The 9,702-nt window shown below is 54.4% G+C and overlaps 1 protein-coding gene across 1 annotated transcript; it reads left to right on the forward strand.

The window, feature by feature from the left end:
• Window positions 1–5,600: 5,600 nt before the first annotated feature.
• RNF187 (ring finger protein 187) lies at window positions 5,601–8,658 on the forward strand. The gene is made up of 4 exons (XM_054584057.1): window positions 5,601–6,227; window positions 7,307–7,399; window positions 7,587–7,808; window positions 8,377–8,658. Exons 1-4 carry the CDS (start codon window positions 5,601–5,603, stop codon window positions 8,377–8,379), a joined length of 945 nt encoding a protein of 314 aa, XP_054440032.1. The 3' UTR covers window positions 8,380–8,658.
• The last annotated feature ends 1,044 nt before the right edge of the window (window positions 8,659–9,702 follow it).

The raw sequence follows: 9,702 nt of genomic DNA on the forward strand, positions 1-9,702 counted from the left end.
TTGATCATGCTGACGAAAGGAGTTAGGGTTATGATCTCTACTAATTGGTTGGTGCTAGAATGGGGTAATTGATCATTGCATGTGGTCCTGATGTCAGCCATGGAATTGTCCTGAGTATGCAAGGATTTGTTTGATGGGATCATTCTGCTTCTTTGAGCCTGGAGCAAAAACACAGCTGAGGCCAAAATATTATCTTTAGTTTGGTTGAAAACTCTTTTTCTGTAGTCAGTGGACCCAGGACCTTGTTCCTAAGACTACTGGATGCTGACCAGAACCTCAGGGTACTGGGGGCAAGGGAGAGGGAGGTTGGTGAGTCAGGGCACTGGGTGAGGCCAGTTTGAGTCAAAGGAAAAAAATCAAAGTGAAAGGCCAGATTAAAGAAAACAGGGTTTCTCTTGGTTACAGTAGCTAGGGGTTTAGTCTACCATAGGGCTCATGATCCGAAACATAACTTAGGTTGAGATGTGATCGTTAGCCTGCCGGGGACTGGGCCGGACGGCCGTCAGCCCGGTCCAGCTTTCGTCTCCTGGTGCCTTGGGGGTTAAGGGTTCCTGAAGGAAGAGGCTAAGCCTATGAGGGGGGTAGAGAGAAAGAACAAAATGGTTTCTAAAGCTGTAATCACAAATCAAATCAGAATTGTGAGGGCCCTCTGTTTCAGTAAGCCGCATTTTTCGTCCTATTGTATTGGGGGAATCCGGCCAGACTGCTGGGCAGAGGGGAGGGAAGAGGCAGCATGAAAGGCAGGACACCCCAAGGCTGCAGACTGAAGCCACGGGACCGTGACTCCATATCCCATACTCTGGGTGAGGGTAGACAAGCTGGTGTGTGATACTGTGCTCCAGGCAGCGATGCTGTGCCCCTGTGTGCAGCTAGAAGCCCTCCTACCCACTGATCGTGGTGGCAAGAGGAGGGGCAGATACATTCTGCAGACTGACACGTGCGATGGATGTCAGCCTAGAAAGGCTGGCAAGTTGGATGCCCCCACAGCACACAGGATTTTGGGCCAAAAGATTTAAATGGAAGGTGTGGAATCTTGGCCCTTTTATGTGTTCCCCACGCTCACCGCGTCAGGGCCCAGCTGGCGGCGGCCAAGTCCTGCATGTGAGACACGCTTCACCCAACGCGAGCCGGAGAGATGCCATGGCTCTAGGCCGCGGGGCACAGGCCCTGGACCACTCCCGTTCTTTCACTGTAAGAGCAGCGCACTGGTGCGCAGGCCTGGGACATTTGCGGCCCCAGGGCGGGAGCAGCTTGGGTACTGGAGCCCCTAGGATGGAGCCGCTTGTATAACCAGCTGCAGTGATCCGGCAGTGCGCCCTGGCCCTGGAGAGGAAAGAAGCTGGAAAGGCTGGCTCCACTGGTGAGAGAGAGAGAGAGAGCGCGCGCGCGAGCGAGCGAGCGTGCGCGAGCGGCCCGTGCCCGAAGCCGAAGCTGAAGCCGGAGAGCCAGAGACCTGTTTGCATAACAGCCTTGCGCTCCTGGAGGACAGAGAAGAATGGGGTGTGGGTCAGGGCGCTGACTCTGGAGCTCGGGGTGGCTGGCTTCTTTCTGTGTTTTGTGAAAGAGACTGGCCTGGAGAGTCTCCAGCTCCCCCAAATTGGACAACCTGTTAATAAGACTTTTTCCTTCCCCACCAATGTTGCATTACGCTGCGTTGGATGACAAGCAGCCGAACCCCACTCTGTTCAATAACACTATTTCTGTCTGAGAGCAATACGAATTACTTTGAATTCCTTTTCCATATGCCAGATATAAAATTTCCAGTCAGACCTTCTTTATCTAAACATATCTAAATGTTTTTTCAGCATTTCCGTATACACAGGCTGACAGCCTCTTTCTTATTTCTTTTCATACACTCTGCTTTGTTAGAACAGAACTTAAAATAGGGCGACCCAAAGTGCAACAAAACACTCATGAAATACACAACGTATTCTAGGACTGCAATTTCCTGTAATAAAGACTGTAGGCAAGGAAAAACGTTTTTCTCTATCCATCTCAGATTAAATGGCCAGGGCCCCAGGAGACTGACACACAGATTTATAGGAAACAATAGTTTATTTACGTGTAGCACATGTAACTTGGGTGAAACCCCAGTGGTGAGTTACTCAAGGGGGTGGTTAAAAGTTGGGCTTTGTAGCATCTTAACAAAGAATACATTTATAGAGAAGTGACAAGAAAGAGTTTTAGGCTTTTAAGGGTGGCAAACTATGGAAAGGCAAATACTTGGGGGGAGGTAGTGGAAAATAAGGACCATTAGTGCAGGTCCATAGTGGCACCAAATCTTCCTCTTCTTTGTGGCCATAAGACTTGCCCTGGAGAGGGGTTTCATAGCGGTTGCCATTTCTCAGAAGCCTCTGCTTTTAGTCAGACGGGAGGAGCTCCGGAAAGGTGTCTTTATGCATCGTTGACTATCCTTTGCTTCCAGCTCAAAATAATCCTCTTGCCAAAGTGGCACTTTTTGGGATGGCGTGTCCTTTTTGGGATCGTTTACTTCTGTTCCAGAGGTCTATATTTTTGTTGACCTAAACAAAAAAATGACCTGTCACACTCTTATAGAAAATATTCAGATTCTTTACTGTTGTGATTTAACCCCCAAACATTTAATATTAATCCACTTAAAATACTGTCTTGAGGAAAAGGAAGATGGTTTGCAGCCTGGAAGCACTGGGAGCGCCCCTGTTTTGGGATGTGACTTTCTCCCGTTCAGCTCTTGGCGTCCATGCAATGGGCATTCAAGCCCTGGGACACGCAGAGGAAAGCAAGTGTCCTGCTGTCTTGTGGGTTACTTAGTGATACTTAAATGCAATACTGAGCAATAATCCTAAAAGTGGGTTCTTTAGTTTTCTGGATGGTTCAAGAGGCAGGTGAGAGAGCATGCACACCTTCCTTGTCTCAAATAGCACCTGGCTAAGTCTTTGACCTGGAGGGTGCAGAGGAAGGCTGGAAAGGGAGAGTGAGAAATGCCAGGTGACCCCTTTGAGCCTGTCTCTGGAGGTGATATTGGGATATATAATAAGAAGTATATATTTGGTCTTTGTCTACAGTCCCTGGCGCAGTGCTCTTAAAACCCTGGGATTTCGTGTGATGAGACTATTCATAACAAGCCCCAAACTGACCACCTCAGAGTTTTTGTTAATGAGTTAATTTTGGAAAGTCCCTAAGGAGGAGGGCAGGTTGCCAGGGAACCAATCATGTGATTAGAGGGTTGGAACTTTCAGTGGTTCTCCCCTCCCCCAATCTCAGGGGAGGGAAAAGGAGCTGGAGATTGAATCAGTCACCAGTGGTCAATGATTTAATCAACCGTTCCTGTGTATCGAAGCCTCCATAAACTCCCCAAAGGACAGGGTTTGGAGAGCTTCTGGGCTGGCGCAAGCATGGAGGTTCTGGGAGAGCCGTGCGCCCGCGGGAGGAGGGCAGGGGACTCCCCCCCTTCCCACATACCTGGCCCTGTGCGTCTCTTTCACCTGGCCGTTCCTGAATCATATCCTTTATAATAAGCTGGGGCTCTGGTAAGTAAACTGATTTACTGAGTTTTGCCAGCTGCTCTAGGGAATTAATTGAACCCCAGGAGGGATTCATGGAAAACCCCACTCCACAGCTGGGTGGTCCAAAGAGCAGGTGACATCTGAAGGGGCTGGGGCAGTCTTGCAGGACCGAGCCCTTCACTTGCGGGGGCAGACACCCTCTTGGGATTCGTAATGTCAGAACCGAGTGAAATCTTAGGTCACCCAGCTGGTGTTGGAGAGTTGCTTGGTGTGAAGAAAACCCGCACACTGGAATCAGGAGCAAAATCAGAGGCTGCTGCACAGGAATGTCTGCCGTCTCTCCCTTCCAGGCTCTCCTGTGCGCGCTTTTAAATCGATGGCGACTGTGATGACTGAACTTCCTCCCTGTTGTCGGAGCTTTAACTTTTTTGTTTTTTATATGCGCTGATATGACAAACATTTCCCCAAACCAAACCACAAAAGTCTTTATTTCCATTTTGGGTTACTTTTATAATGCATTTTGAGGAAAGCAATTCCAAAGATTACAGAAATCTGAAGGTTTTTAATACGAAATTACTATATTGCCTCTCAGAAGCAATATTAATACAGGAGGGGGCATGAGCACTGTATGCATGAACTAAAGTGCAGCAAAGTGCAGCCGGGGCTTGTTACCTGCTGCCTAACGTGGGGCTCAGTTGACCGGGGAGGCAAGCAGACCACGAGGAGCCTCGAGAACAAAAAAAAAATTCCTGCAAAGATTGAGTAATAGCTACTCATCCATACCTTATTGTTCACCCATACTGTAAAAGGAAAACACGGTGCCACAAAATATACCTTGTAAAGGTTAAAGTTAAGCCCAACAAATTTTCTACTATTTCCCCATGCCAGCAATTTTCCGTACAAACTACAAACATATAAGCTCAACCTCTAGATATGGTTAGGGCCTCTCTTCCCACTTGTGTGAGGAGAGTCGGCCACCCTGTCTGCTGAGTGGCTTTTCTTGTTTATCTTCTCTGCCCAATAAACTTACTGGCAGTTTAAACTCTATTCTGGTTTGTGTTTGAATTCTTTCCCGGGAGATGCCAATAACCCTCTTGGTTCTGGGCTGAGTCCCCACTAGGGACTCGCTTCTGCAGCATCAATATCTATAGTCAGGTTTTATTTTATTTCTTGGGGGCGGGGGTGTCCTGCTAATTTAATAGTGAAAAAAAGGAGTCTCAGTATATGTTCCTATTTCTTAATAGTTGGCCACGGCGTGTGTGTTTTTACATCTATTTAGAGTTTGTTTGGTGAATTAACGAATCCCATGGGGGGTCATTTTCTACTGCCCTATTCTGTACCAAACTGATGTACTTCTTGTATAGTTGTGGCTGAAATTCCCTAGTTTGGCTGTTTGTCTTTAATTATTGTGATTGACTTTTTTTCCCCTACTCTCAGGAATATCGTGGACTTTGCTCAATGGCTTTTTTCCTTCTGAAAACGTTTCTCCCCACTGCGTTCCTAGTTCACCCTACAAATCGCGTAGCTTGCCTTGAAGCGCTTTCCTCCTTCTGACAAGCTCCTCCACACAACCTCGGTTTACCAGTCGTATTTCCGACTCCCACTTGGTGCATTTTTAAGTCAGTACCAGATTTTAAAAACCCACAAAGCCGAAAAGCAGTACCTCGGAGATTTTGCATTTGGATGGGATAGTAAATTCATTTTATTAAAAATTTAAAAATCACGTAGTGATATATTATATATATAATTTATATATTTTATTTATAATATATATAAAAAATATATATATTTTTTAACCTGCGTGCTTGGTTGTGTTCAGAGTAAAAAGATTGCTTCTCTCCAAAACTTTTTATTTTTTCCTAAAGAAATCAATGGATTTCTACTCGCTGGAGGCAGCGGGGACATCCCACTCGGGTGGCCTCCGTGGGGCTGGGCGTTCTGGGGAGGGACCTGCAGGCTGTTCCTCGGTATCTCCCCACCCGGCTAAGGGCTTGCAGCTCAGGTCCTGTCAGCTTACAAGACTTTTAAATGCTCTCCAAATAATAAAAATTGGCTTCTCTCTCCCACCCATCATTTATGGGGGAAGCGACAATTTCTGTAAGATTTCGGGGCGCGATGACGTGGGGGGCCAACCGGCCAGAGAATGAAGCGCCCCGTTGGCAGGACCTGCGGGTGGAGTACACCGCTGCCAGGACCGTGCGTGCAGCGACTGGCCGTCTCCGCCCCGCGCATCCCGGTCGCCATCCTTGCCCCATCCAGCGCAGCGTCTCGGCTTTCCATCTGCGTCCGCTTCCCTGTCCGCGCTCGCCGGCCTCTCCGTCAGCGCCCTCTCCGAGGGCCCCCGCCGCCGCCCTGGCGCTCCCCGCGGGCCCCGCCGAGGCCGCCTGCGCCTTGTGCCAGCGCGCGCCCCGCGAGCCGGTGCGCGCCGATTGCGGCCACCGCTTCTGCCGGGCGTGCGTGGTGCGCTTCTGGGCCGAGGAGGACGGGCCCTTCCCCTGCCCCGAGTGCGCCGACGACTGCTGGCAGCGCGCCGTGGAGCCGGGCCGCCCGCCGCTCAGCCGCCGCCTGCTGGCGCTCGAGGAGGCGGCCGCAGCACCCGCGCGGGACGGCCCGGCCTCGGAGGCCGCGCTGCAGCTGCTGTGTCGCGCCGATGGGGGTCCGTTGTGCGCCGCCTGCCGGATGGCGGCGGGGCCCGAGCCGCCCGAGTGGGAGCCCCGCTGGAGGAAGGCGCTGCGCGGCAAGGTGCACGCCGGCGGTGCCCTGTGCGCTGCCATCCCCTTCCCGATCAGGGTCCGCATCCCCGGACAGCGCCCTGAGCCTCCCCATCCTCCTGCGGACGGCGCCCTGTCCACCCTCCCCCCTCCTCCAGAGGGCGCCCTGTTCCCGAACACCCGATCCTCGGATAGTGCTCTGTCCCCCCAACACCACCCCCCACCCCGCCCTTTCCCTCGAGCCCATCCTTCCCTTTTGGATTGTCCTTCCCTTTCCCCTACCCGCAGACGGTGTCCTGTGGCTGGTTCGCTCCTGTGTCTATTTCCCTGCTGCACCCTACTGCCCCTCCTTCGGGCATGACGTCACCCCGTGGCAGCCTCCTTCCCCAGGGGTGAATCCCCCTCTGAGCTGTCTAGCCGATCAGGCCCCTCCGTATTCCAGTGCCCCACCCCTTCTCAGCCCCTCTCAGCTCTCTTTGGGTTTCCACATACTCTGTTCTGGCACTTCGTACCTGACCCTGGGTGGGAACCGCCAGCTGGCGACCCAGGAACCCGCCCGATAAATGGATAGACTAGCGGGCTCTCCCGCTAGGGGCTCTTCCTGCTTGGTGTGGGGGGAGGGTCCTTCCACCTACCTGGTCAGCCCACAGCCCGCGCCAGTGGCTAGCAGGCCCTGGTTGTGGGCATGCACACCCCAGAGGGGCCGCCGTGTTCATGTGGGATTCCCAGGGTGACCCTGCCAGGGCCGTTCCTCCTGAAAAGGATGTGGTGACTGCTTTTGGCAGGTACTACCCTCCATTCCTGTGTTTGTGACAGTAACATCAGGTAGCTGAGGGGACATTGATGTCTAGTTACCTGGTTAGAGTCTTGGCATGGGATTTTCTGTGAGGCTTTTTCAGGGAGCAAGTTTAGTGGGGTCAGTAAGAACCCTCTGGTACCTGCAGCCTGTTTGCATGAGCCTGGCTGGACAGGACCGTGCGGTGGGGCCTTTTGGACAGTCAGACCTTTAGGGAACTTGGGAGGCGCAGTGTCCCTTGGACGGGGCTAAGGGAGGGGTGTCCGCGACCTTCAGGTGTGGTCACCCACCTGGTAACCAGCATCTCTCTCCAGGAGAACAAGGGATCTGTGGAGGTCATGCGGAAAGATCTGAACGATGCTCGGGACCTGCACGGCCAGGCTGAGTCTGCCGCTGCTGTGTGGAAGGCAAGTGGGGATGGCCCTGGGGTTCGTGCGAATGAGGGGCATGGGCGTGTGTTCTCACCCTGTCGGGCAGGGCCTTGGGATGAAGCCGAACCCTGTGTAGCAAACCTTCCTCTGAAGTGGTCAGCATGGGGCTGGGGTCCTGGGTGAAGCCTGAGGACACAGGCGTCCTTCCTTGCCCGCCCTGCAGGGACACGTGATGGACCGCAGGAAGAAGGCCCTGACCGACTACAAGAAGCTTCGGGCTTTCTTTGTGGAGGAGGAGGAGCGCTTCCTGCGGGAGGCGGAAAAAGAGGAGGGGAGCCCTGAGGATGAGGATGCTGACCCTGCGGAGAGGTTCCGGTCCCTCCTGCAGGCCCTTGCGGAGCTGGAGCGGAGGCACCGCAACCTGGGCCTCAGCATGCTGCTTCAGGTGGGTCCCGGCCCTCCTTGAGGGCCCTGCGCTACCAGCTCCCATTTGGGGCTGAATTCTGGGCTGAACTTCAGGAATCAGGGATCTGGAAGACTCCCCAGCCTCCCCAGCACTGGTGATGCTTTGTGAGGCGGGTTGCACCCCAGTACTGAAGCTCTGGGCCCCTGTGCCACCCTAGCGCTCTGCAGGCAGGGCTGGCTGAGGGGCCCAGGAGCTCAGGGACCTCCCGGGAGGCTGCTGGCCATCTCTCCCCCGTTCTGCGTGTCCTCTCGCTCCATGTCAGAGGCCTCGCCTAACCCTCGAGGCTCTGGGTTCTTTTCATTCCCTCTGACCCTGTGCCAGCAGCCCCCATCCCCCTCTCATGGGCTGAGGTATCATTTCACTCCGGGGATGCTGGTTAATCAGCTCCTGGTGGGTGGTGGTTTTGGGTGGTGATTGCGGGGAGGGGGACTCGGCTTCAGCCTTGGGAAGGCATCTGTGGCTGGTGGAACTGGGACATGGTCGTCTGGGTGTCGGGGTGGTTGCTCCCTCCTTCACCTCCCCCTCTCTGCTGTCTCTCTCCCTGCAGTGATGCCAGGCAGAGGAAGCTGGCTCGACCCCGGCCCAGCCCCCCGCAGCTCCTCCACCCGCCTCCTCCAGGACCCTGGAGGGTCTTCACCTAAGTGTAGACTGGGCTTTGTACAGTAGGTGCCACCTTGGGCTGTCCCCTCGGCAGTGTCTGTGTTTTTCCCCGTGGGTGTTCTTGTTTCTGGGCTATAAAAGCCAGCCTCACTGTGGAGACCTGAAGCAGTGGGGGCATCGGTAACCTGAGTGTGTCCTCTTCTCTCTCTTCATAAAGCCGTTGTTGCTGCTCCTGAGTCTCTTCAGATCTGCCTGGGGTCTCTGTGGCTGCTGCCGTCGGCGCGGCTACCAGGTGGCTGGGTTGTCCAGGCCTGGAACCCTCCTCCGCCTTTAAGTGCTGCCCAAGATGAGCCTGTTCGGCTAGGCTCGAAGACCCCCGCCTGAACATTGGGCATAGGAGTTAAGATTAAACTTGGGGTGATCATCCAAGGAAAGGGAGGCTCAGGGCGCCCCAGTAGGGAGGGTGGGCATGTAGGTCAACCCGTCACTCCTCCTTAAGGCCCAGACAATGTGTCCCCCGCAAACTACCCACAGCCCGATTTCCGTGTGCGGGAACGGCCTCCAGGCTCTCCTGCGTCTGGGAGGTCAGCCTCCCCGGTGCCCCGCCCTGCAGCGCTGTTCGCCGCGTCTTCCAGGGTGTCCGCTGGCCGTGCCGCTTCTCTCCCGTTGCCCCCCAGGAGCAGGGTGGACCTGGAGTCGCTCTCGCTGTGCCCCGGCTTCCCTTGCTGAGTAGTTCCTCCCAAAGACGAACTTAGCAAAACCCATGATGTGGTGGCAGTGTCATTGTGTCATTGAGTTCAAGGGACAGAAGGGCCACACAATGACTGGACAAGGGATTCTGGTGCATGGGCACCGACAGGCATTTCGGACAGCGAGGGCTGTGAGTCCTGAAAGGACCAAATGGGTCATTTTTGGACAAAGCTGCTCAGGCTGGGGTGCCGCCGGCTAAGATTTTGTGAGTTTGGGGCTGGGGCTCCTGGAGCCCAGATCAGGATGTGCTTGTGTCCCTCCTCCCTCCGCCTCCGCCCCTGCCCCATGAATGGGAGGGGGTGGGGGGTGCGGGGGCGGCTCTCCTGCGGCTGGTTTTCTCTGATGAGCCCCGACCTTCCACCTCTGCTGAGTGATAACTGGGGAGCTGGGCCAGGCCCCTGTCAGACTGAGCCCCAGATGCCCCTGAGGAAGCCCGCCCACTCACCCCCTCCCCCCCGCCCACTCACCCCCCGCCCACTCTTCCCCTCTCAGTTGGAGACTGGGGTGTAGCTGTGCCCAGTAG

The sequence above is a fragment of the Pteronotus mesoamericanus genome, unplaced genomic scaffold (assembly GCF_021234165.1).
Source record: "Pteronotus mesoamericanus isolate MK-2021 breed Mesoamerican mustached bat unplaced genomic scaffold, CSHL_Meso_final contig_752, whole genome shotgun sequence".
NCBI classification, from domain to species: Eukaryota; Metazoa; Chordata; class Mammalia; order Chiroptera; family Mormoopidae; genus Pteronotus; species Pteronotus mesoamericanus.

Excerpts from the sequence above, each read along its gene's own strand:
- RNF187 (XM_054584057.1), top strand. The coding sequence starts at position 5,601 with ATGACGTGGGGGGCCAACCGGCCAGAGAATGAAGCGCCCCGTTGGCAG. Across the intron at positions 6,228-7,306 it reads GGAAGGCGCTGCGCGGCAAG|GAGAACAAGGGATCTGTGGA; the intron begins GTGCACGCCGGC and ends ATCTCTCTCCAG. Across the intron at positions 7,400-7,586 it reads CTGCCGCTGCTGTGTGGAAG|GGACACGTGATGGACCGCAG; the intron begins GCAAGTGGGGAT and ends CCCGCCCTGCAG.